At 47.1% G+C, this 26790-nt stretch overlaps 1 protein-coding gene across 6 annotated transcripts in view; it reads right to left on the minus strand.

Moving 5' to 3' along the window:
* Positions 1-26790, minus strand: part of PDZD2 (PDZ domain containing 2) — a 360570-nt gene that overhangs the window by 32530 nt on the left and 301250 nt on the right. For all 6 annotated transcript variants that reach the window (XR_013961080.1, XR_013961081.1, XR_013961082.1 and 3 more), the window contains 13 exons: positions 26108-26250; positions 23030-23149; positions 22606-22720; positions 19812-19885; positions 19440-19665; positions 18557-18674; positions 16819-16951; positions 12431-12512; positions 10931-10965; positions 10049-10175; positions 8102-8901; positions 4838-4946; positions 486-4452 (listed from right to left, as the gene is read on the minus strand). Coding sequence is in view for 3 of the 6 variants with exons in the window: in XM_080677882.1 (XP_080534008.1) it covers positions 486-4452; positions 4838-4946; positions 8102-8901; positions 10049-10175; positions 10931-10965; positions 12431-12512; positions 16819-16951; positions 18557-18674; positions 19440-19665; positions 19812-19885; positions 22606-22720; positions 23030-23149; positions 26108-26250 (6049 nt within the window). In the remaining 3 variants the exon portion in view is untranslated. The remainder of the gene's footprint in view (positions 1-485; positions 4453-4837; positions 4947-8101; positions 8902-10048; positions 10176-10930; positions 10966-12430; positions 12513-16818; positions 16952-18556; positions 18675-19439; positions 19666-19811; positions 19886-22605; positions 22721-23029; positions 23150-26107; positions 26251-26790) is intronic.

Here is a 26790-nt window from a genome sequence, read left to right on the forward strand (position 1 = left end):
CCCAGGTTCGATTCCAGTCAAGGGCATGTACCTTGGTTGCGGGCACATCCCCAGTAAGGAGTGTGCAGGAGGCAGCTGATTGATGTTTCTCTCTCATTGATGCTTCTAACTCTCTGTCCCTCTTCCTTCCTCTCTGTAAAAAACCAATAAAATATATTAAAAAAAAAAAAAAAAAAGAAAACAAGGGGGCTATCCAGATGTTGCTATCCAGGGCTGGATGCTGGAGCAAACAAGGACATTTTTGGGATTCAGTGACGTCTGGATCAAGTCTGTAGTTGAGTTAATTGTGTTCCAATATTAACTTATTTTGATTAATGGATGGTGGTAGTATAAGATGCTAACATTAGGAAGAGCTGAGTGAGCGGTGCATGGAAACTGCATTATCTTTGAAACTTCTATAAATCTTAAAATAGATTTTCTATAAATCTATTAGTGCATAATAATAATAATAATAATAATAATAATAATAAATGGCAGATACTTACTTAACTGACCAGCTTTTTCCAGAGGGCAGATCCCGATTGGTGTCACTCACATTGGCTGAACTGGGTGCCCCAGGCTCACTGGCTTTAGGCCTGCTTCCTCCTGGACAGGCCCTGTCTGCCCCCTGCACAGGACACAAAAGGGCAGTGGCCCCATTGAGGCCTCCGGCAGGGGAGCCAGGGGACCTCCTGGGCACGATCTCCAGCTCTGTCTTGAAGAGAACAGCCGTGGGCCCTGCGGGGAAGTCCTCGCTGCAGAGCTTGTCGAGGTCGGGCATGCTCAAGGCCCTCAGCTCCTGCAGCTTGGAGCGGGATACAGGCGAGGGCTGGGTGTGGCGCACCGAGGACTTGTTCTTCTTGATGGGAGAGGCCGGGGTCACTACTGGGGTGGGGATTCCGGAAGGACCAAGCGATTGCTTGGGGTCGGAATCAGGGCCCTTGTTCCTGACCTCCACCGGGTGATGCCGGGGGACTGTCAGTGTCACGCTGGATGGGGACTTGGTCATCTGGGGGATGAGGGTGCTGGCTTCGCCCTGGCTTTCGCTGCAGGAACTCAGGCTGCGTCGCAGTGACCTCGCTGCCAGGTCACTGGGGTGGCTGAGGCTCCCTGAAACTACGCTGCCAGAGGACCGTCTCCCAATGGGAGGCTTGGAGCTCACAGACAAAAACGCGGAAGCCCCAGACTTGGCCAGGGACCGGTCCGAATTGGCCAGGTTCTCAAAGGACTTGATCCTCTGCTTCACCGAGAAGAATGAGGTAGATTCATGGGGCCAGTGCTGCTCCAAGTAGTAGTGTCTTCTGGTGACTCGGATTTTGTCGGTGACGAGGCAGCTCGTGTCCTGCACTGAAAGGACGTCCCCTTCGTCGGTGGTGGGGAGGGCCCTCGACGTCTCTAGCAGGGGCTTCACACTGTAGACACCCGGTCCATTAGCCAGGCCAAGAGCTCCGCCTCTGCACCCTCTGGCCTCCGGGCTGCTTGTCCCAGGGACCTGGCTGTCCCGGTGGGAGCGCCCTGGGCTGTGCAGGGAAGGCCCTTCCCGTCCAAAATGGCTCGAGAACTGGGCTGGCATGGAGTAGGTCCTGGTTGCCGGCCTTGGTGTGAAATAGGGATGCTCATCCAGCGCTGTGGCCGCTGCTGTGCTGTTCTTGGGCATCTCCGGGGAGTCTGGCACCTGGCTCCACTTCCCCGGGGAGGCGGCCAGCTTTGCCACGCTGAACGAGCGCTGCATTTCCGGCTCCACCGGGGAGGCGCGGGACGCGAGTGCAGGTGCATGGTTTGGGGATGATTCCACTGGCTGGTGGCAGAGTCCAAGTTCACTCTTCTGACCGTTGCTCTGGGTCACAAACCCTCCCGGTCTGCCCCTTTCGGCTGGCATGTCACCACATGCATTCTTTGGCATTCTTTCAGAAGAAATTTCAACTATTTTCAGCTCGTTGGTTCTTTCTGGGGCATCATTAGCAATTGTTTTGCTTCCTTTGTCACCAGTCACCCCAGGTTGGGCTGCTTCTGGTACCGAAATAGTTAGGCTGGCCGCGAGCTGCTGGCCCTGCCGGGGAGGTGGGGGTTCCCGCCGGCCCACTGCTGTGTTCGCGCTGCTCCTCGAGGCAGCGGGACCTGTCCCCGAGGCCGCCTTGTTCTCTGGCCCACACTTAGGTCTGGGGGCGGCCGGGCTGCCTCTGTCGGGTCCGGAGTGCACAGATGTGTGGAACCTGTTGCCCGTACCTTGCTCAGGAAGAGCCTTGGGGGAGGTGAGGGGCGAAACGGGTGGTCTGATGCTCGTGTCAGAGGCTGACAGCCTCAGTGACCCTGAGGCTGCAGGGGGTGGCTTGCTCTCCAGCGCACACTGGGGAGACCTGGCGGTGGCTGCGGCATTTTTGCTGGGCTCCTCGTGGTCAGCTCCGTGGGACCGGGGTGACGTTGCCTTAGAGAGCGTTTTGTGAGAGGCCTTGGGGGAGACCAGGGACCTCCTGGGGTCCGTCCCACCGGCCTTAGGCGTGGTAGCTGCAGGGGCCTCGGTGCTGCCTTTGCCTTTGCTCTTGCTGCTCAGCCTCTTCAGCTTGGGACCGGACTTGGGTTTCTGGCAGTTACTTAAAAGGCTTTCCACTGAGCTTCTTTTAGGTGGGTCTTTATTTTCAAGATTCAGTTTCAGCTGAGGGAGGCTGTTCTGCACAGCAACCCCCTTTCTGTGGCTTGTGCTCAACACCTGACTTTTGGAGTCAGGACTGGTGGCTGGCATGGCGGGCTGCCCCTTGTCAGTCCTGCTCTGCAAGTGAGCACCTTGGTTGCTTTTATTGATCTCTTTAAACCAGGCCATGATGGGCCTCCTGGAGACCAGTTTTGGTTTCTGTAGCGCTTCATCCAGGTCTTGGCTTTCAGAGCTGAGCACGTTTGCCAGGGCACATTCCCCGTTCTCAGGGGCACCCGCACTTTTAGTTGCGTTTACACTTGTTTCTTGTTTTTCATTTGTGCTTTCACCATCCAACAAGTCGTGTCCCAAACCATTCACCATGCTAGGAGAGCTGAGGGCGACCGGGGCGCTATGAAGATGCCTGGCGGCTGCGGAGGGCTGGTGGTTTTCCACAGCTGAGCCGGTGCTGGGGGCTCCCCCTGCTGCTGCTTCCCACGGGGCCCCCCGCTGCTGTGGAATCTGTGGGTCCTCGGGAGGTTCACGCCCCTGAGTGCTTCTGCCCCCGAGGGGAGACGGCTGGGCAGAGCTCGGGGTTGGAGGGCACGAGGCTCCCGGCATGAAGTAGGCTCTCTCGCGTGGACTTCCCACGGCCTCACCCAGAGCGCTGTGCCTCCTGGGCAGGCCTCCGGCTGGCACAGCGCAGGGTGCCTCCTGGGCAGACATGGGCCCCGCCATCGAGGTTGGGGTGGGGAAACCCCCTGTGGAATAGATTTCAATTTGCTCCTCCTCCGATTCCGTAGTGTCTTCCCTGTGAGAAGACCCACGAGAACGAGTAGGTGACCGGGTGTCCCTGGTGCAAGCTCGCGGGGCATCGGGGAGCGACTCGGGGTCAGAGGATGAGTCCTCGGCGTCCCCGTACATGGAGGAGAGAGACAGCTCCGTGCTGTCACCAGGGCCTGACAGGGACGCATTGTCCTCGTGAACACTGCTGAAATTTCTAGAGTAGTTGCTCAGAAAGTTTTTGTTCACAGTAAAATGTTTGTCAGGATTAACTGAATCCAAAACAGAAGACTGAGAGGTCCAGGAGGGGGGCGGGGGTTGGCACGCCTCCCAGGCCCTCCTGGGGGTGGGGGCCTGGTTCCTGGTGGCTGGCTCAGCTCGGCAGGCGCTTCCTCCCGCAGCTCCTGTGGGCAGCTGACCCTGAGCACTGCCCTCCAGCCTTGCCCGGTGCCCTCTGTCTGGAGACGGAAGTCTTCCTTCCGAGGCATCCTGCTCCTTGAGGCATCTGTCCACGTCGGTCACAGGGCAGCGGTACCCCGAGGCACCACCACACCCCGCTCTGGCCCGGTCAGTGGGTGATGTCCAGGAGTGGCTGGCCTGCGGTGCCCTCCCAGGCTCGGAGTCTGTTCCCTCGAACCCAGCAGACTCCCGGGAGGGTGCAGGCACAAGGGTCCCTGCCATTGGCGGAGCTTGGCTATGGTCGCCTGCAACTCCTTGGGTGTCCAGGCCTGTGAGGAGGGCTGGTGACAGGACAGTGCTGGCTGCAGATGCTCCCTCTGGCCCAGGCCCTGCTCCCCCAGGGGCAGCTGCCTTGCTGGTAGTGTCAGGCCCGCCGGTTTCCGGGGGATGAGACCCTGCTGTCTTCCCTGGGGAGGTGCTGTTGACCCGGGCAGGGCTGCCCTGACGTCTGTCCTCAGACTTGGGGGCCCTGGGCGGCACTGGCTCTCTGGGGTCCTCAGGCCGCCTCCCATGTCCTGTGTCCATGGAAGTCTTGCTGGGATCCGAGTGAGCGGCCTCCTTCTGCCTTGGGGAAGGGATGAGGTCTGGGGAGCCGTCCAGTCCTGTGTCAAGAAAGAAGGTAAACAGAAGGGGGAAATGTGAGAAGAAAAATAAAGTAAAAAACGGAAAACCGTAAGCAATCTGTCTTTTTGGTCTTTTCAGAAAGACATTCCACAGCGGGCAGTCCTTGTGTTCACCGCGTGTCTCATGTACTCTTAAGGTATAGGCCACAAAGGGGTGAGGGGTGTCGCCTGGACGGAGAGGCACACTGCCGTGGCGTGAACTGGGCGTTCAGGCTCGATCCGGCTATGAGACGCAGGCAGCTTTTATGTACCGTGAACCTGTGTAAGAGTTTTGCCACCCGTTCAAATTCTCCACATGTAATGATTTTTAGGGGAACTTCTACCCTCCCCTGTAGAAGCATAGTGAATGGTAAACTAATCTTACCCATCCCAGGGTGTTGCTCCTGGTCTGGTCCAGCTTCGGGCAGGCTCTCTGGGTGGTGGCCAGCTCCTGGGTGGGGCCCATGCCCGATGGTCAGCTTCCCCAGAGAATCCTGGCGCAATGACAACAGCAAGTCACTGTCAATAGCTCTCTAAGACATCATACAGAGGAGAGCTGGTGTGGGAAAATTCAGAAATCCCAGACTAGGAGCCGCAGAACAGGACTAGAAACTGCATGGTCTGGTCACTCTTCCCAAGCCTCAGCTTTCTCAACTTTCCACTGTGGGTGGTCGGGGAAGTGCAAATCAAAACCACGATGGGATGCCACCTCTCACCTATTAGGATGGCTATCAAAGAAACGAAGAGAGCCCTGGCTGGGTAGCTCCTTGGTTAGAGCCTTGTCCGGATATGCAGGTTCAATCCCCGGTTAGGACACATACAAGAACCAACCAATGAATGCATAAATGAGTGGAACAACAAATCGGTATTTCTCCCTTTCTCCTTTCCTTGCGCTCTTTCATATTAAAAAAAAACAAACAAACAAAAACACACACACAACCAAACCAGAAATAACAAGCGTTGGTCAGGAGATGAAATTAGAAACTTGTGCCCTCATTGGTAGGAATGTAAATTGGTGCAGCCACTTTGGAGTGTGAAGGTTCCTCAAAAAAACTAGAATAGAACAATCATGATCCAGCAATCCCACTTCTGGGTATATTCTCAAGATTTGAAAGCAGGGGCTTGAAGAGATAGTACACCTATGTTCATGGAAACATTGTTCACAGTAGCTAAAATATGGAAGCAATGCAAGTGTCCGCTGATAGAAGAATTAAGAAACATGTGGTCTACACATACGATGGAGTACTGGCCTCAAAAAAGAAAAAAAAAAGAAGGAATTCTGCTACAACATGGATGAGCTTTGTGGACATTATGCTAAAGTGAAATAAACCAGTCACAAAAAGAACTGTATGATTCTACTTACACGAGGTAGGAAAAGGGGTCAAAATCCTAGAGACAAAGTAGAATGGTGGTTTCCAGGGGCCGGTGTGCGGGGACCGGGGAGTTACTGTTTACTGGGCATAATTCCCATTTTACAAGATGAAGGGTTCTGGGGATGGACGGTGGTGATGGTTTAGTAACATTAGGCCTATTATTACCACTGAATTTTATACTTAAAAATGGTTAAGATGGTAAACTATATTATGTGCATTTTACCACAATTTAAAAAATTGAGAAAAAAAAAAAGGGAGAGGGGGATGAGAAGACTTGCCCTGTCTAACTCGGGATTTTTAAATAAAAGACAATATTAAGTGATAAAAACAACATGCATCCTACAAAAGGCTATATAGATGGAAGGAATTATCGATATATCGCATATGGATACCCAAGACTGTCAACTCAGCTCCTCGGTGTGGTAGTCAGGGGGAGGGACTCATCTAGATAAATGACATGGGCATTTAATATTTCAGAATTTCACTTTAGCTTCCTTCTATCTAGACTCTACTGTAGAAAAATTTTGAAACTAACTTTCTAAAAAGTTAAATCAGAGTTCTTTGAAATGTACCCTCTGGGATAGAGTCAGAGAGTGGCCCAAAGGTGGCAGCAGAGGGCTCTCAGCTGCTCTTGTGAGGTCCATCACCTGTGGAACCCACCAGTCAGGCGTGGAAGCAGCGCAGGACGGCAGAGGGTCCTGGACTAGACGGGTGGCTGGGCAGCACCGAGTGCCCCAGTGCCACTGGATCGAACGCTTTACAAGGGTTACTTTAGGTCACGTGAATCTCCTCTCAATTTAAAAGGTATTAAAAACGGAAGACAACCCACTGACCAAAAGAGAAAGCTATCTTTTTCTAGCTTCCAGTATTTGGGAGTAAATACTTTATGGCAATGCATTCTATTTCCTTCCTCACGTATAAATAAAATCAAATTTTGGAACTAAAATTTTACTTCTTTGGTAAAATTGAACTTCTTTGATACACAAGTTTTAAATGCCATTCAAAGTTCATATTGGGAATACGAATCCACAATGGCGAAAGCCCTTATTATTATAGCTGTAAATTGTTATGAATAAAAATGCCACCCTAGCTGGTTTGGCTCAATGGATAAAGTGTTGGCCTGTGGACTGAAGGGTCTCAGGTTCGATTCTGGTCAAGGGCACATGCCTGTGTTGTGGGCTCAATCCCCAGTAGGGGGCATGCAGGAGGCAGCCAATCAATGATTCTCATCATTGATGTTTCTATCTCTCCCTCTCCCTTCCTCTCTGAAATCAATAAAAATATTTTTTAAAATGCCCATTTGGCTTTATATAGTTATCCAAAACGTGTCAATGGTACTTTTTAAAAGGAAAGTATCTTTTACCCATTAGCTGAACATTACATTTTTAAACACATGTGCTAGTTGGAGGGAATAATTGTTTAGGAGGGAAAAAAATGTGCATTTCTATTCTTTCTGTAGGGTTTGGAAAACGCTTCTGTTTAGTATAATTTTTATGACTTTATATTTTCTGGTCTATTTACACGTATGCTATATAAACCTCTTGAATACACATCTTTATAAATATGGCCTTACAAGTCACCTCAGCTCTGCTCAGACAGAAACCATATAGTTGAGGAGATCTTCAGTAACATTTGTTTCTCTTACTCTCTCCTTGCTAAAGGGAAGGTATTCTGAAATTTTTAAAAAAGAGCAATTTGGTAATTTTGGGTCATTTTGACCGAGGTGTAACCAAGTAATAAAATAATATTAACTTGCATTTCATGTGGTGGCACTATATGTTTCTTTCATGTGACACAACAAGGCTATGAGTAGCTTTAGTTACACATAATCACTGTAGAAAGTTAAATAAGATAAGGACCATTCAGGAGTTAATCACTGGATCAGGGCATCCCTACTTCCAGGCCAGACTGTGGCTCAGAAAGGTGCGGTAACTTCCTCAAGTGGCCACCCAACCAGTCCGCGGAGACACCGGGCCAGACCAGGGTTTTCTGCCACCCGCCTCGCACTGCCCTTCCATCACCGACCACAGGCCCCACCCACAGGTAAGAGAGCAATGATATCTTTTGGCCGAATGATCTATGACTGAACACCTGGGCCCTTCCCCTCCCAACCTGCTGCACATTCCGGAGCAGTCAGGGCACTGAAATGAGTGACTGTTGACAAAAGATAATTCTCCAATCATTGTCCTTGCTTTTAAGCACACTCCCTGTGCATTATAACACTCCACCTTCATTCACACAGCATCTACCCAAGTACCTAGGAGAAACTCAGTTACCTTGTCCACAGCTCCTCCTGGTCGGACGCCAGTCATGGTCTCATGGACGGAAGCGGCCTGGACCTTAGATTCCAGACCCTTGGGGTCATCACCTCCAGCGGCCAGGTTTACCGTCTCAGATGCGGGGGGCCTGGCCCTGGCCTCCAGCCCCTTGCAGTGTGGGCTGACTCTGGCCACTGGCCTGTGCCTGCACCCCAGGCTTTCACTCCTCTGCTGGGGGGCACTGGTGCTGTCCACACTCGCCAGACTCTGGGTATCAGCTTTGTATTCCAATTTGGGTGAACTCCTGGACCCCGACAGTTCCTTTCTCCCCAAACAGCCAGAGCCACCCTTGGGGGCCTCTGCAGAAGACAGCGGGTTGACTGCATGGGGAGGAGTGTCCCCCAAGTCCCCTGGGACACTCTCCAAGCTCAGGGAGCTGCCGAGGAGAGGCACCGAGGAGGCCTTACTGACCAGTGTTTTCTGGGGATGGTCCTCCTGGTTGTTGACACCCATGACCTTGGAAGAGGTCAAGCCGTGCCTGGAGTCGTCCTCTGTCAGAGGCCTGCCGGCACCTGGGAGGCTCCCTGGGAGGGAGATGCAGTCCCCTTCGCCCTCGAACTCCTCCTCATCGCTGGCATCGTTGGCGTCGTAGCAGCCCACCTTCCTCTGGCGGCGGAGAGGGTTTCGGAGGACCTGCGGGCTCCCGGGCAGACTGGCTTGTCTGGCGACTGTCACCTGCTTGTGGAAGAGCCCGGAGCCCCGCTGGCTTCCTAGACACACAAGGCTGTTGGCCCTGGCTTTTCCTGGTTCCTTGGGAGCTGGTGGGGAGAGAAAGTCAGATGAAATAGTTTCCCATCTGACCTGATCTTAACTATGTAACCCCTGAGCGTTTCCAGTCACATGGCCCTCTGGCCAACGGGCGCCAGCTTCAACGATACGGCTTTCTGAGGTCTGCAGGGAACACAGTGGACAGCCGGCTTCCCTTGAGTTTTCCTGCTGGCCGCCCTTTTTGTGTTTTTATTTTTGTACCTGAACCTCTGAATTGTTTAACTTAAATGTGGGCGCTGCCTAGAGGCAGAAATGCATAACTTGTCACCATCAGGATGTCTAATGTATGGCTGGGCTCAACCCAGATGCTGCTGCTGATAATCTTTAGGAGGATGTCGGGGTGTGGGGGGGGTGGGGGTGGGGGAACCAACAAGTGCCCCAGGCCTGGGCCTTACCACCTGAGGTCCTTCCTTCATCGGAAAAAAGACAGGCCTGACTGAAGGGCAGGTAAACTCCTAGCCTGTGGGCACAGCTAAGCCTAAGGTTATAATCTACAAATCAGTCCCGCCCCGGAGGGGAAGCAAGGCCTGGGCCGCTATGCAAACTCTACACATCTTGCTAAATATAGTGAAAAATGACACATGCTTCCACCTTGAAATGTTCCTATCAGACTAGCGTAAGCTCATCCGCTGCTCTAGACGAGACGCAGGGTGATCCTCCCCTGCCTCTCCTAAGACAGGGGCACTTTCATGTTCACACATCAGAGGTAAAATGCTACAGGCCGCCACAGCAGCAGAAGTCTGAGAAATCAGTACGGCTCATGTCAGAGCCTTTTCTCATATTGAGAAGATAATGAGATTAAATGTCTGTCTCTGTAAGTTTCTTTCACTGCTTTCTAAAAATAAGTCAGAGACTCGGGAGGGAAGGGCCTCACATTTGGCTGGTGTTCCCCTAAAACAGTGGTCATTGGGGTGCCAAACCCTGGATGCCATACATTTCAAGACTCTGCTATGTACACAGCACCCAAAGGCCACCTTCACCACTGGGGGTAGAATGTGCGCCCAACACATTCACTGCAGAATCGACTGGCCATTTTTGAAAAATAAACTCTGAATTGAGCCAGGCTAGAAAGATGGCTTCAGCGCTGTGGTATGTGGTAAACCAGCGTGGCGGAGCCGGAGAGCAGTCACCGCTTACTGGAGGCACTGCAGCCGCTCCCCGCGTGCTCCTCGTCCTCCGAGCCCGCCACCAAGAAGTCTGCCAAGGGGCCTGGGACGTCCGGGGCAAAGTACTGGGAGAGGTCGGCTTCAGAGAGCAGGGAGTCCTGTTGAAGAAGACAGTGTTGGACGGTTTGGAAGCGGGATATTCTCAACAGTAATTACTTCCTATCTTTCCAAGAACACTTTGTTCTAATCCATGGTCATTCGAAGCAGCTGTGGTGGTGAACACCCACTTCCATTTACTTTGGGATGGCTCAATTAAACGTTTAATGAATCAAAAGCCAACGGTTGCTGCCAGACAACATTTTTTAAGTTTTCTTTTTGTTTGTTTTTGTTTTTTGCCAAATGTTTGGCAATGCTGAGAAAAGCCACAGCAGCAATGTATCAACCCTCCCAGGAAAAACAGTGAGGAAGCGATAGGAAAACAGAATGAAATTCCAAGCCACTGGTGCAGCCTGTTGATGAAACAGAACTCAGGGGAGCTCGGATCCTGTGCTCAGACCCACTGGGACGCAGGAACAGCCAGCCCAGAACGATGCCACCGTCTCCTTAAAGACACAGGCCCCCCCAAATCCAACCAGGGCCCGCCCTCTTCTTATGGAGCATTTAGAAAACTATTTTTCAAATTGCAGTTCGGTTCTTTTATTCTGTTGCTCTGTTTCTTTTCCTGAATGAATATTTAACAAAAGAAACACATTTGTAGTCTTGTTCTCAAATCAGCATTGTTGCTGTTTCCTGTGTAAAGTGGCCAAATGACTCATTGGACAGAAATACAGGCTGGGCCCTCCCATTTGATTTCTGGGCTCCAGGAATTTGTTCATGGGCTAGCGGAGTGAGGCAGCAGTGTACCCTGACTCACCTTTTTTGCGAGAGAGGGACTCTTCAAGGGGGTACCTGTTGGGGGAAAAATTCACCATATTGTTAACGAAGCTCCAATCTGTACAAATAGGCTCACATCCTTAACTAGAAGAGGAGGAGCCAAACACACTAAACAAAGCCTCTCTGCTTGACTAGCACTGATGGGCCAGGTACACAGGTATCCACATGCATGCGGTCGCCCTGGGAACCCCATCCCTATTCCGTCCCACCTCCCAGGATTCTGCTCATGCTTTAGGACTTAACTCAGGTGCTACCATCTCCATGATGATCCCAGTTGGGAGGAACTTTGTCTGAATCTCAAAAGTACTTTATGCTACTCATACACCAATTCCCATACACACAGTATAATCAAATTATAAGTAGATTCATCTCATCTCCCTTCCTCAGCTCTTTCACTGTGTACAGGGCTGAGACTCTCACGGAACCGACCCCACGGTGCTCAGCACTGCTCCTGGATAGGAAGTGTGTGTGGAATGGATTACAGGATGAATGAACAAAGGGACACCACCCAGGAAACTCAGGCAAGAGCCGGGAAGAGGGTTGACTATCTATTTGAGACTTTAGTTGAAGGATGAAAAGACTCAGCATTGAGACTTTAAATTATATGCCACGAGCCAAAAGATCCTGGGCATGAGGATCATGGCTTAATAACATCTTTTATAAATGACGGAGGGGCTCCGCTGGGAGCATGAGAGGACAGCTTTCAGGCAGGCCAGGAGAACGGGCTGGCTGAATAAAGAGCCCATTATGGCTGTGCCATATTTTTAAATATATTAATTATGGATGCAGATAATCAGGGTATTTCATGGTTTCCAAGAATTCCCATGCCTCCCTTTTTCTCTGACAACCAGCAACTCATGGCTCAGTGCCTTTTCCTCCCGACATCAATCCTGACGTGAGTAATATCTCAAGTTCAGACATGTTTGCAGTTCCTTTAGGTTCCATTCTATAGGACTCCATGCCATGCTTCCTGTTTTAAATTCATATGAAATTCTTATTATCTCAGTCCTCCTCCGCTGAACTGCACCACGTGGGAAGGGGAAAGCGTGATTTCTGCAGTCTCTATTGCCTTTCTTAAGTTGAAACTTTTAATTCATGTCAAGAAACCCCAGGTTTTTGGATACTATACTCTGCATCTAACAACGGAACACCAAACAGCTATTTTGGTCTCACTTCATGTTCAGCAAGCACAGGTCAGATGAGTTGCACATAAACCCATGAAATGCTGCTAACTCATTTTTGCAAATCATCTTAAAGTGATCTAAGAGGCATGCGTGATTAGAACTCTAATAAAGCAGATTAAACAACTGCAGATATCAAAAGCAGCTGCTAAGAGAAAGCAGAGCATCTCTTTGACAGCTACTTCTGTCCAACGTGATCGTTACAGAGAGAGAATCCAGTCATACTGCACGGGAGTGCCCCATGGGGGCACCTAATGAGACGCTTCTGAAGGTTGAATGAAAATGTGCGGTTACAGTACCTAAGCCAGGAGAGGAACTGGCCTCTTTGCTCTCCTGGTAAGTGCTGCGTGCTATCACTTCATCCATTTCCTGCTCGGAAACCTGGATTTCAACAGAAAGCACAAGTTAGATGGGTTTATTTACTTATTTCCCCCAACAAAAAGGAGCTAGAAACAGAGGCAGAAGCTGAGCAGAGGCAAGAGGAAAGAAAACCAGGGCCCGAGGGTCCTGCTCGTCCCCTGAAGCCATCACTCAGGGCACAGAAGACCCGAGCTGGGCTGACTGGCTGCTTGAAACAATATACTCACAACAAGACCTTCCGTTGGCTCCCAAGTTCGTTAAACAAAGCAATCAAGTGAAGGGGCTGGTATCTGCCTCTCTCTGGAACACTCACTTCTAACTCTTTTTTCCTAAACTTTATTGAAACAATGTCAAACTTACATCATGACCCCGTCACCTGTACATATCTTATCAGGTAGCTCCTAAAAACAAGGACATTCCCTTAAATAGCCCCAGTACTATTATCAAATGCAGGGAATTCAATGTTGATACAAATGACTGTCTACATACATTTCATGTTCCAGTTTAACCAACTGTCCTAGAAGTCTCCTTCAGAAACACCACTCAGACTGGAAGTGGTTCCCGGGAAGTTTGATGCCAGCCTGCGATGCGATAAGGATTTTCCTGGAGAATGCAAATCACCAAGTCTTCCCTCAACTACATCTCGTCAGGGAAAACGGTCACCCGAGCTAAATGCTGTGCACAGTGACGTAGCATTTACATTCTGTGCAAGCCCCTTATCCGCTGGACTTCAGCGGGCTGTCACTGACAAACGTTTCTGCATAGCTATACTTCACAGAATTTTTTTTCTTCTTCTTCTTTTTGGCAATCCAGAATTCAGTGCATGATCTAGGGTCCTGTCTTTTTTGTCTCCTTTAAGCCAAAGCAATTCAGAGCCCTTCTTTGTCTTTCATGATACTGATATTTTGGAAGAAATGTGGCCAATTCAAACCCTCAAAGGATGTGCCTAATAGTTTCTTCATGCTTGGATTTAGATTATGCATTTTTGGGCAGAAAAACTATAAAACTCGGTTCCTTCTCAGTGCATCACAGCAGCACGCAGGGTCAGTGTGTTTCATAATTGGTGATAACTTTGATTACGTGATTGGGATGGAGTTCAGCAGATTTCTCCACTGGATTTTTTTTGTGTGTGTGTGCCATTAACGGGTCATCTGTAAGGAGATAGTTTGAAACTGTGTCAATATCCTGCTCCCCAGTGTATTTTCACTCAATTGTTTTAGCTTCATTGAGTATTCTTGTCTGAATCAATTCTTACAGTGAAGTTTTCAATATAGTGCTTTTATAACTCTTCTTTTCCTTCTGTATTTACTGGTATCACAGTACGTTCATAGATCCCCCCATAAGTTGTTACCCACCCTGTCATCATTCATGAGAAGATTTTTTAAAAGCCTGATATATGCTAAACTATGAGATGTTTTAAAAGACAATTACATAACTTATGTAGTTTTTTAAAAGGCTTATATTTTAAACTTAGAATGATAATTTGTATACTAAAATAACATTTAGTATAAATATTTGGCTAAGCATAGCAATTTGTCTTAAGTGTGTAAATATTTCTATACAGGATTTATTTATTTTTTAAAAATGTATTTCTATTGATTTCAGAGAGGAAGGGAGAGGGAGAGAGATAGAAACATCAATGATGAGAGAGAATCATTGATTGGCTGCCTCCTGCCTGCCCCCCACTGGGGATCAAGCCCGCAACCCAGGCATGTGCCCTTGACCAGAATTGAACCCAGGACTCTCCAGTCCGCAGGCCGATGCTCTATCCACTGAACCAAACCAGCCTGGGCACTATACAGGATTTAGCATTACATTTAACCACAATCACATCATGGCCTTTATGTAATACTTTATAGTAGGTTTTTTGGAAATAAAATATGTACACATACATGCACAGTGGCATGTACACTTGCTTACACACACACACACACACACACACCTTCATAAAGCAAAGCATAATTTTATATAAATAAGCCAGGGAAAGTATCAGCTAGAACAGTGGTTGCAACTTTTCCTTGATATTAGACTTTCAAGATCTGCAATTGTTTTTCAGAGTGGGGAAAAAAATGGTTGGGGTTTGAAACGAGTGAAAGATTTCCTGGATAATTCGAATCATGCTGAGAGCCCAGCACCAGTTAAAAACAGACCTCTACTACCAATACTTTCTTCTCCTTAACGTAAGCTAGACGCTGCTGCTGAGCGGGTCCAAATCTCAGCTTGTCTAGACCTGGAGGGTTTGAATATCCCAAGCGGGCAGCCACTGCTCCAGCCGTTAGAGAAACAGAAGAAAAGAAAATCCTTGTGGTATTTCTCTTGGAACAACATGAAAACTAAGGAAGCACATACATTCAGTATCAAACTGTTCTATTGGTATGAAAGGCTGGGGTAAGCGGCACAAAAATACATTAAACATAAATTGGAACCTGGACCAGAAGAAAAATATAGTGTGATGTTACAACTCAGAGCACCATGTTTACCTAGGAGGAAAAGTGAAGGGCAGCCAAACAATGACTGTGGTTTTGCTGGCCATTATCTCACACACCGTCATGAGGACCATTTTATTGTGGCTGGAAACACAACTCAACCCGCGAGTTCAAGGATGGCAGACCACAGTCCATCTGGATCATCATGCTTTGCACTGAAATGCCATCTTGTTTGCTTGTCTGACTGGATTAGCAAATCAGGCAGATGCTTTGGGGCTGAGGTGATGTGGACCGCGGAACAGACCGTGGCCTGCGGAATGGACTTGAAGTCAGCCGTGCCCTGAAGCCATCAGACTGCCAAGCACTGGGAACTTAACTTTCTATTGCGTTGCTCAGGGATGTGCCAGGTCAGCCGCAGCTTAGTGGGCTGCTTCCTGAGGTGAGAGGTGGTGTGGCCATGTGGGTGGTGGAACCCAAGAGAGGGCTCAGGCGCAAGGAGCTGAGGCCAGTCAGGCTGTGATGATGAGGCAAAACTATGTTAGAAGCGACCCAGAGGGTCATGGGGAGGGTGGGGAAATGAAGTACAATAGGTGCTGAGGAAAAGTGTCAGGACTGCAGAACAGAATGGAGAACAAGGGGAATGACAAGTAAAAACGGGGAAGAGGTAGAAGGACTTGATTTTATACTAATGATTTCCAGGAAGCTTTTATGGAAGACATTTTTGAGAAGGCACGTAGACGAGAGAAAACAATGGGGCCGGGGGGGGGGGGGGGGGTGGGCAGCGGGGAAGCAGTGGCGCTGACTTTGACTCAGTCTAACGACAGCCTCTGTCCAAGCACTGTGGCTGACATCACCCTCGCAGGCCCAGGCATGGAGGCACAGCTGGGTGCACTTACTGGCACTGGGAGAACCAGGGCCACAGCGAACACCACGATGCCATGACGGTAGTGCACGAAGGAAATCCCAGGCGTGGCACCTGGGAGGACCCACAGCGTCTCTTGGCACAGACTTCTTATTCTTAAAATGGCGTACAAGTCCATCAAGCTCAGCAGCCTGGGACCACTTAGGACATAATCAAATAATCCTACACACAATACAAGGGAGGGGCTGGTGGCCACAGGACAGGCAAGGAACGAACTAGCGTGACCAATGAGCATTTTGAGTTGTTAAAAGGGAAGGACTAAATGTTGTAAAATACAACCTGATGACAATGTTAGAGACAAGCTAATTTTAAACGATTTGTACATCGTGTGCTCAAAATAACAAAAATTAGCATTCAAAGAGGGTTGAGTTGAACTTGCTGAGATGTGACTAGCTGAAAAAATTAAAAGCAACTGCACACATTTAGAAGAGATAACCAAGTAACAGCAGAGGCCCAGGGGACAGGGGCTACGATAATCTGCAAGTTCAATATGGGTCAATAGAGTGATATCGGTGCTAAAAAATATTAGAGGGCTGTGAAGCCTAATTACAGAAGTATTCTGCTCAGGTCAGGAATGGCCCAGACAAGTCATCTCGTGTAATGCTCTCAGATACTCTGGACGCAGAAACCCAAAAGAGGTGAAGTACCTCACCAGAGATCATCACATGGCCAGCTGGGGTTAACCAGAACCCGGCACTGCTACCTTCTTCCAAATTTGACACTCATCAATAACATTGTCAGAACTGTCTAATAAATCTTCCTGAGAACATGAAGGCGAAGACGTCCATATCGATGATTCGTTTCCCATGTGTAGCTGTCACCTGGGCCACGGTGGGGCTTCGGGCTGATTCCCCTCCCTAGCCGAGTGCACTGTCCCACCCACCAAAGAGCATGTGTCGTCCCTGTAATGTGTGTGTCACTGCTCCTGGACAAACAGCCAGGCCGTCCTCCCAAACTCAGAACATATGAAGTACTTCACCTTTGGATTAGGGTGCCGGCCGATGACAAGGCGCACAGGTCCTGGGGGGCATTTGCTCAAGATGGAGTGGACTTTGCTTAAAGCAGCGTGGCGGACGTTGACCGAGTTCACTTCCAGGATCTGATCTCCGCGGCTAAGGAGGTAACATAATCAACACTGTGCTAACAGTCAACTTTTTACAAGGTTTTCTTCTGGGAGAGGTTTCTAATAAGGAATCTTTTCTGAATACTTTATCATAAGGAAACTTTTCTGAATAAAAAAGTATTTCCATCCTTGCATATATGTAAAAGAGCACCACGTTCATATAAACACATTGGATTTTTAAATTGGCAAAAGCCATTATGCTTATCTACCCAAATTTTCAGAAGTAGTAAAGGTAAATAAAATAGATAATAAGGACAACAACGCAGGCTAACATTTCTTGAGCACATAGTATATGCCAGGCACTATACAAAGCCATCCACAGAATGGTGCTTGAAGAGTTATTATTATTCCCATTATGTAGAGAAGACCACAGGCTCAGAGAGGTCAGCTAGAGGTCACACACTGTTGAACTCAGGTCTGTCTACCTCAATCAACACGTGATAGCCCCTCGACCACCATCAATTCCTTTTTTCCTACCATCTTGAAATGATTATTGTAATATAATTTAAAGAGGAAATATCTGAAGCTCAAAGGTTACCCAAGAATTTGTAAAAACGTTTCAAATTTGAACAAATGAGAAATTGAAGACAAGATGGCCATTTTTGACTTGAAATTATAGGGAGAGAACTCAGGACGAGAGAACAAAGACTCTTTATATGGGGTTTGAAGAATGTTCATTTGGCAGGCTCCAGACATATGGAACCATTCAAGAAAAAAACATCATCTTGGGATGTCATTAAAGGATTTTTTTTCCTTGGGTTCTAAAAGTATATTTTCTTTAATGTACTTTGGATGATTTGCTAACTTTTTTTTTCATATGGAAATTCACTCTGATGATTAACTAAAAACATAATATAATCTATTAACAGGGCCCCAAGATGGCAACCTCAAGGAATGTCATTTTGATAATTCTTCAACTACTCAAGGACTTAGAAGCTTAGTGGGAAGAAAGGTGATACTGTTTGCACAGAGTGCTTTGTGCAATACATGTATGTTCTTGTGAAGTTTAGATGGGCACAGACCCATCGCAACTATTATATAACAGAACACCTAGGCATGTCTTGTATAAACAGGATACCCATGCTACGACGCAGCTAGCTGGATCAAGAAATCAGACACGCAGTGACTTCAGACAGTAAGCATCTCGACATCACCACTCAGAAAGGAATGAAACCACAGAAAAGGTTCAAGAGATTACGCTGAATAATAAAGGCATGATTTGAGGACTCTCTTGTATCCAGTGATCCTGAACCATAATGAGCACTTCCCAGCATCTCACTGAATTTCACATAACTGAATATACAAGTGAAAGGAAATATTTAGAGAATCACAGTTATCTGTATAGAGTTGTGTTTTGTCATTTCTGAAACTGAACTTCTGTGTCCAAATAGAACAACATAGGAAAAGCCAAGATCCAGAGTTCTCTAATTCAACCAAATTTCATTTCACCTTTGGAGATGCTATTAATTATAATCCAGGCTATAATTCTGCAACTAATACAAAGATTTAGAATCACATAAAGGAATGTAACAGGGCAGGTGTCTGACGTGCATGTACTCAGAATATTCACGAACATGCCAGGTTTACTACGCACCTCAGATTGCTCTCCATCTTGGCCACGGATCCCGGGGCAAGGCTGTGAATGTAGATGCCCGGAGGGCTGTTCTCCAGGGCCAGGCAGCAGGCGCCAATGCCCAATCCAACTCTGGGCTCTGCCAGAGGCATCATTCGAAGAAAACAACATCAAAAATCAGGCGTGAGTGATTGGAAACTGCATCAATGGATATTCAGACCAATAGCCATTTCTTTCTTGACCAGACTCTGAATGTGAATCCTGCTTTTTTTTGCCCACATTGTCACATTCTGTTCATTAAATGAGTCCCGGCTGAAACACGGCTGAACCGGACTGGGAATTATTCAATGGTCTATTCTGCTTAGTCTGCAAATCTATTTTTTGGAAATAGGCAGAGTCGAGATAATATATTTTATTTTGGATATACAACTTTAGGTTTTCTTTTACCTCTTGTTTTAGCACCTAATCCCTTTATTATTTAATTGCGCCTCATATTTCTACAGTGGGTGGGGAGGAAAAGAAAACAGAGATGAAAAGCAGTATGATTTGGGATCACCCGTGACTTAGTTATTGGTGTTAACTGTATTCTTAACTATGATCTTTTGTTCTTTAAATTTCTATATTAGCCCTGGAATTAAGCTGGTTAGTGGTTTCTTTAAACAGGAGTCTTTGGACACATTGCGATTCATCTGGAGAGAGCTCATAGGACTGTGGGCTCCTGGAAATTTCCCTGCACTTTAGTAAAATGACTAACATCTCCACTTTTGATCCCACTGTCCATTTAGAGGATACCATATGTTGTTGGTAGCACATCGTTCCAAAGAAACGATTCATAGGAAAAGTACAAAAAGTTCACATTGTTATGTGAGAGCAGGTAACAAAGACGAGGAACAGCTGGCATCACCTTTGTTGAGCGTTACTTCCATGACAATTCTGTCCTTGGGCCCGTGGGCCTTCCGACCCAGGGATGAAGAGTTGCTTTCATCAGAGCCTACCGCCGAGGTTCCCCCACTGGCGTTGAAGTTTGGGGAGCTGGATCTACTCATGTGTGTGGGGGTGGAGCAGGGCGTGAGGCTTGGACTCAGTAACTTTGTGCGTACGGTTAACACAAACAATCCACTCCGGATTTGCTGAGAAAACAAAAAGAAAGTAGGGCTGAAACATTCAGACTGTCCCTATGCCAAAGGGTGAAAAACAACGACACTAAACCCAAACCCAAACCAGGAGATGAAGAAAAACGTAAGAAAATAAAGGAGATCAACAAGAATGTCGTTACCTTAAAGGTATGAATGGCTTCTTGAAACGTCAAGCCCTTTATTGGTATTCCATTTACATCTAGGATTTCATCCCCTAGTGACCAAATAGGAGAATTACATTAATGTCAAGCTTTAATTTAGGGGAATCTGTCAGTATGCGAATAGGATACCACAGGGTCCCTGATTTACAACTCTATAAAATGAATTTTATCCTTGCATCCACTTTCCTTAGCTTAGCTCCCAGGAATGTCACAAAAGGGGCAATTAATGCATATTTCTTTGCAGTAACTCTGTATTTCCACCTTTAATTAAAACAACTACGGGAAGCATCCAAGTCTTATTCTTTAGCCATTGTCAAGTTTAATATCAGATGTCCTATGTTTAGAGATCAAACTGCAGAAATGGAGTCCCAAGTCTTTCCTCATGGTCTTTGTTTAAAAACTTAAACCCACAGGCAGTGAAGCATGAACACACAAATGTGAGAAGCCACTCCCATCTCTGGGCCCGGAGAATCATCCCAGAGCAGGGAAAATCATCTCAATAACGGAGACAAAAAAACCCCACAAACGAAACAAAACCTTGTGAGATATTATTTAGGAATGGCAGCCCTACCTCTAGAAATAGTCTAGATGCCCGGTCTTAGTGGTGCTCCAGGTTCTCCATCATTAAGCTGGCACGCTACTATATGCTTCTGTGTCAGAAATTATTGTAGGCTAATGTCAAACTGCACTCACATTCTCTCCCCCCACCCCCCACCCCGGACTCATCTTCAACTCCAAGAAGGTATAGTTAGGTCATTTTCAAGCTGTTGATAGTGTCTGCTGGGAATAGAAAAGAACTTGAACATCCTGTTGACTTACCAGAGTTTGTTTTAGTTTGTACTCTTGTAACATAGTCTGTTTTTTTTAAAATAACAGTTCATCAAAAACGCTACAAAGCGGCCCCGAGAGAAGAAGAGATGGACCTTGCACAGCAGTGTAGGACGGAAGAGACTTCCCTTACCTATGACAGAGTGCAAAGCAGCCCAAGATCTCTCAGTTCCCCTCCCGGGGACGGCCAGTCCCAGGAGCACACTGTGCACCTGATCAAAGGAACCCTGTCCACGAGTGTAAAAATGTAGCCACTCCCCATGCATTTGTTATGTGCCTTCCCTTTAACGCAATTGCAGAAGTTGTAAAGTAAGTGACAGAATCTGTTTAAAAATCACCTGGCATGGCTGATTACTCAACGAGGTGAGGTTTTGGGTTTGTTCCCACATGGGAAAAGGATGGAAACATTAAAATGATTGCTCAGGCTTTAAAAATCTTCATACAAGATTTAAAGACGACAGACCATTCAACAGGTTGAAAATCCATTTCAACGACTTGTCTTTATTGTAAATGATACAGATGGAAAAAAAAGAGTATTAGGAAGACTCGAGTGCTATTAACCTTTCCTAACTATTGATTTCTCCTCCATTTTGCTGCAGTCCACCAGCGCTGCAGGGAGACTGTCAATCAAGTGAACACAGGGCACATCCATTATGAAAATGCTCTGCTGCTAGAACTTTCTGTTCTGTACACGGACACAGACACCAGCTGGGAGCCAACCCTTCCTCTAAGAGAGAGAAATAAGTACTCTGCCATCAAAATATGAAGCCTGCTCACGTCTCATCATTAGCATCCAGGCTTCCAGGGTCACTCTGCCTGAAAAAGGAGACTCTGACTCACTCTACCCTATATAATAAAGATGTAATATGAAATGGTTGTTACGCCGTTAATGACCGACCGCTAACAACCGGATCATGGATCAGCAGGAGGGTGGGGCAGTGAGCTACAAGTGGGCAATGGAGAGCAACAGGAGGGGGCAGGGCAGCAAGCTATGCGTGGGGGAGGGGAGAGCTACATGAGGGCGGAGAGCTACTGGAGGGCAGTGGTGAGCTACTGGCACACGGATTCGTGCGCAGGGCTACTAGTCAGTTAATAAAAAAAAACAACAGTTTCATACAGCAGCACCTATACTTTGAGCCAACTGAAATGAGGAGTCACACCATTTTTGAAGGTAACTAGAAATATTGTGATTTAATCATCTCATGAAGGAAATGTATTGGTAAAAAGGAAGAAAAATCAGAATTCATGAACAAGTTCTGTGGACCTAATGTACAGCATGGTGACCACAGTTAACAATACTAAGTTATATTCCTGAAATTGTTCAGAGAGTAGGTCTTCAATGTTCTCACCATATACACACAAAACAGGTGACATGAGGTGATGGAAGTGTTAACTAACTTTACTGTGGTAATCATTTCACAATATATAAGTGTATCATATCATGTCATACACCTTAAACTTACATAGTTATCTATCAATTACATCTCCATAAAGCGGCGTGTGGGGGGAAGCACTTGTTTAGCATGTTTATGTGAGCGGTAAAATAGTAGGTATTGTGGAGAACATAAAAGATGTGTACGTTTCCAGCCCACAAACTCTCAGAAATTTTCCAAACAAGAAACCTGATCAAAGACCAAAGGAATAAGGTAGATATTTAAAGACCTGAATAAAAATAGCAAGCCACTTTTCCCATATCTCATTTAATCCTCACAACGACTCTTCAAGGTGGGTACTAGTTCCCTGTGTTTTTAAGTGAGGAAAGTGAAGCTCAGGTTACAACTGCCCAAGGTCACAATGTGGTAAGTGCTGGATTCAGCCCCCAACTGCTGTGCTCCCAAGCCCACAGCCCCAACTGCTGTGCGTTCACTCCACATCTTGCGAAGGGGCAGATTCCCATGAAAGCAGAGCTCACCCCCACTGAGGACACCCAGAGGCTCTCTCCTACCTTCTTTAAGTCTTCCGTCCTCGGCAGCTGATCCATTTGGGAAAATGGTCTTGACAAAAATCCCCATCTGTCCTCGAATGCAGTCTCGACCTCCGGCAATGCTAAAGCCAAGGCCCTGCACCCAAAGCAGATGGAGGTCCAGGTTGTCACTGCAGTACTTACCTGAGGGCATCCTTCCCATTTCAGTATTGAGCTGAGGTGTCTTCCCAGCCAAGCCCATAGTTAAGGCAAAAGGGTGTGACCACCTCACTCCGCGGCCCACAGGACAGTACGCCTGGGAAGCCACTCACACATAAAGGGCACGTAATCTGTTCCTCTTTAAACGTTTGTTAATTTCATATAAAAACAACAATAAAAAGTAACCATTTAGAAAATATATGCTAACTTTCGCCTGAGGGCAAACAGCGGGCAGAAGAGTGCTCACCTTGCCCTTTTCTTTGTACAGCCCGATGATGGAGATGACCGACGGCCGGATGAGCCTCCACGGAGACTCCACCTGCGTGGTGCTCAGGGAGCGGGTGGACTTCTTCACGATGTGGTATTCCTACAGTCAGCAGACAGAAGGCCAGAGAGTCCCAGCTACCCTTCTGGGCCTCTGGCATCAGATACATTCAGATTCTGAAAACCTCAGCTGTCTTTGGGGTGAGGTAGCCATTCCTCCCTGGTCCAGCGGCTTTAAGAAAGTTTATTATAAAAAACACTGGAGGGCCCTGGCCGGGTGGCTCAGTTAGTTGGAGCATCGTTCCATACACCAAAAGGTTGCGAGTTCGATTCCTGGTAAGGGCATATACCTAGGTTGTGGGTTCGTTACCCAGTTGGGGCACATATGGGAGGTAACTGATCAATGTTTCTCTCTCACAGAGATCTCTCTCTCCCTTCCTCTCTCTCTAAAAAATCAATAAAAACTTATCTTCAGGTGAGGATTTAAATAAAACAAACAAAATGCTTTAAATAGAAGCAGAGGAATAAGATCCTCCTGCAATAAATGGCCACACCCTCTTCCTCCACAGAAAGTATGGCTCAGAGGCCACAGACATCTGGTATTTCTTTCCTCAACTGTACTCCACGGATCCTGCTTCTGGCTTTCTGGAATGCAATCAGGAACCAGAAACCCAGAGGCCTCTAAGCTGCAAGATGACCACCCTGGGTTAGGGTCCCCCCGGCCTGGAAGTCATGCCCTCCCCCCACCCCAAGTTCATAATCATGGTTAGGAACCATTCCCCATTTTAAGCTTAATTCTCTACTCAAAAACTTAGAAAGCCCTTGTTTCTTATAAAACCCAAACCGCAAACCCAGATAACTGTTATTCTGCATAAAACATCCCGCTGAGCAACTGCAGCAGCTTCAGGTCTAATCCCTCACATGTGCACAATAAAATATTTTCCAGCGCAAATCTCCATCTCTATCCTGTCCACCACCCAGTATATACGTGTGCAAGCAGGGCACTCCATTATAACCTAAACAAGAGATTCTACAAATCTATTGCTAAAACACTTCTGCAGTCTAGCTCCTTGCGATTCTTCTTAGAATAAATTTCTTAAATGACAGATATTCCAGTATAAGCAAAAAAAAAAAAAAAAAAAGACTTCATATTTAATATGAGAAAAGAGACATCAGAAATAGTTTGTATCCTTAATGGATGTATTCTACAGTCAAAGGTAGAAACGAGATGACAGCTAACATTTTTGTATTCCCGGCAGCTTAGAACAATTATATTTTGCAGTTTTACAAACTATCTGGCAGCTATGTTGGCCTCCCAGACTCTGATTCAATAAAAAAATAAATAAAAAAAGATGTTGGCTTGGCAAGGTTACCACCCTCTTACTGAAACCACTGTGGAAATGGCCCGACACATCCCAAGTTTTCAACCCCTGAGTACACAGGTGCATGTGTGGATTCGTAAGGGAACTCTCTCTGATAACCAATCTCCAGCAGCACCCATTCCATCTCCCCTTGGGGAACCAGTGGGAACCGAGGGCTGTGGTACCTTCTAGACCTGTGCTGTCCAGTATGGCAGACACCAGCCACCTGTGGCTGTCTGTGTTCAAATGAATTAAAATAAAAAACATAGTCCTGTCTTGCCAGCCACTTTCCATGTGCTCAGCAGATACCTGCGGCTACCATTCGGGGCAGTACAGGCATAAAACATTCCCATCATCGCAGAAAGTTTTAGTGGAGCGCTCTATTCTAGACAATACTTTTTAGTGGAGGAAGAGAGAACAACAAGAAAGAAAGGTGCGAATCCCAAGAAAAAAAGAGAGGGCAGAGAGCAGAAAGAGAAGACAAAAGAAAGGACAATTCAAAGAGGTTAAAAAAGTCTTTTCCCTTAATCTTTACTAGCCATGTTTCCTTGTTCCTGGAAGCCTGGTTAGAAATAGGTATTTGCAGGCTATAAATATGGTTAGGTTTCCTCAGCAGGCCACTATCTCAGGGCTAGACATCCTTGGCTGTGATGGCAGCCAACCCTCTCATTTCCACACTAACTGAACCAGCCCGATCATGCGACTCCTTCACTTTCTGGTCTGATGGTGCCAGGACTCAAAGAAACTTCTACGGGTTCCCCAGAGACTGAGTCTGCTTCCAACTTGGTTATGAGATATGAGGAATATCACTTTGTGGTTGCTACCCAGTTTCACCTGAGTTGAGGATGATATAATTGAGGAAGAGTTCCCGTTCAGGGTTATGGAGCCCCGAACACTTGCAGGGGTGGGGACCATCCAGCCTGTGGGCCATATAAGACCTGCGAAATCATTTGGTCTGGCCCTGCCAAGGCTTTGGGGGTGAGTTAATTATATGTTTGACCAAATACAGCAGGCTAACTTTTAAGTTGATAATTCTGTATGGCCCATGAATGATATTGTAAATATCCCAATGGCCCTTGACAGAAAAAAGGTTCCCCACCCCTAACATATGGGGCCAGGCCCTGGAATATTAAAAATCACTGCCCACTTCACCCCCTCTCTGTAGCCTCCTCTGACCCTGGCTATTTGAGTCATTACTGTGTAACAGGCAGGATCCCAGGCACAGGATAGGCATAGGCACGCGCACACACACACACACACACACCTTTCCCTCTCTCACATGACCCAACGTCCACCCACCCAGTTTTTAAACTGATCCTGACATGCGCATTAAACCAGTGATGGTGGTTCACCAGACCATGAGGTGCCATTGTCTCCAGGCAGCTGAAGACAGCTCTTGGTTCTAAAACACATAGTAGGAAGGGGATCAAGATGTCAAGATCCAACAAGGGATTGTTTTCATCTACTGTTTTCAAATATTAGGCTGACTTCCTTCTAGCCTCACTCCCTGTATAATATCTCTAGTCCCAAATACTCCTGGCCCGCATAGACGAGCAGGTCTTCAGAACACAGATGCTCTTGCTTGTCTTTGAAAGGATAAAAGAAAGCCTAGAGACCCAGGGGTAGAAGCGTGCTCTCCCATCCCTGACTGGTCAACTGTGACTGCATGAGAAAGCAAGAGGTTCCATGGCACTGACTACCTGTGATCCCGAAGACTCCAGTAGCTGGGGTAGAGAGTGCTTCCGGCCATCTCGGGACACCTCCAACATCCTGGCCCGGGGGTCCCCGTTTCGCACCATCAGCTCATTATATTCTTCCACAGACTCCAGACGGTGTACACCCCCTGGAAAATACAGGGGGGAAAGACATGGCTTGATATGGGATGAAAAGAAGCTTAAGAGCATACATAGGCACAGACCTGTTGCATTTATACCCACACTCATCGTTTTCAGAAAGGGTGGTGTCCAATTCCTTCAAAGCACCAAGCTCACCACATTCTGCCATCAAGCTCTGCATAAGTTCAGTATGTGTTGAGGGCATTGATGCCAGATTATTTTAAAAAGTGCCAGTTTTTAAAGGAACCAGATAAGGGCAATGTATATATTTCATCCAAGTAAGATGTAGCCATGGTTGATAAGGTAATAAACAACAGTGAGAATGCTTGAGTAGATGGTTTTCTAGTGGTTGCTATACTAGTAGTTCCATTGCTAGGGCAGATGGGTGTTTTTCATGTATAATAATGACTTTTAAAATAAACTTAAAAGAATTATAACAACTTACATAAATGTGCACAAATAAGTGTACAATTCCATGAAATTTCACGAAGTGAATGTGCCAATAACCAACACCCAAACCAAGAGACAGAATCTTGCCAGAACCCCAA

This window comes from Plecotus auritus (assembly GCF_963455305.1).
Source record: "Plecotus auritus genome assembly, chromosome: 7".
Lineage (NCBI taxonomy): Eukaryota > Metazoa > Chordata > Mammalia > Chiroptera > Vespertilionidae > Plecotus > Plecotus auritus.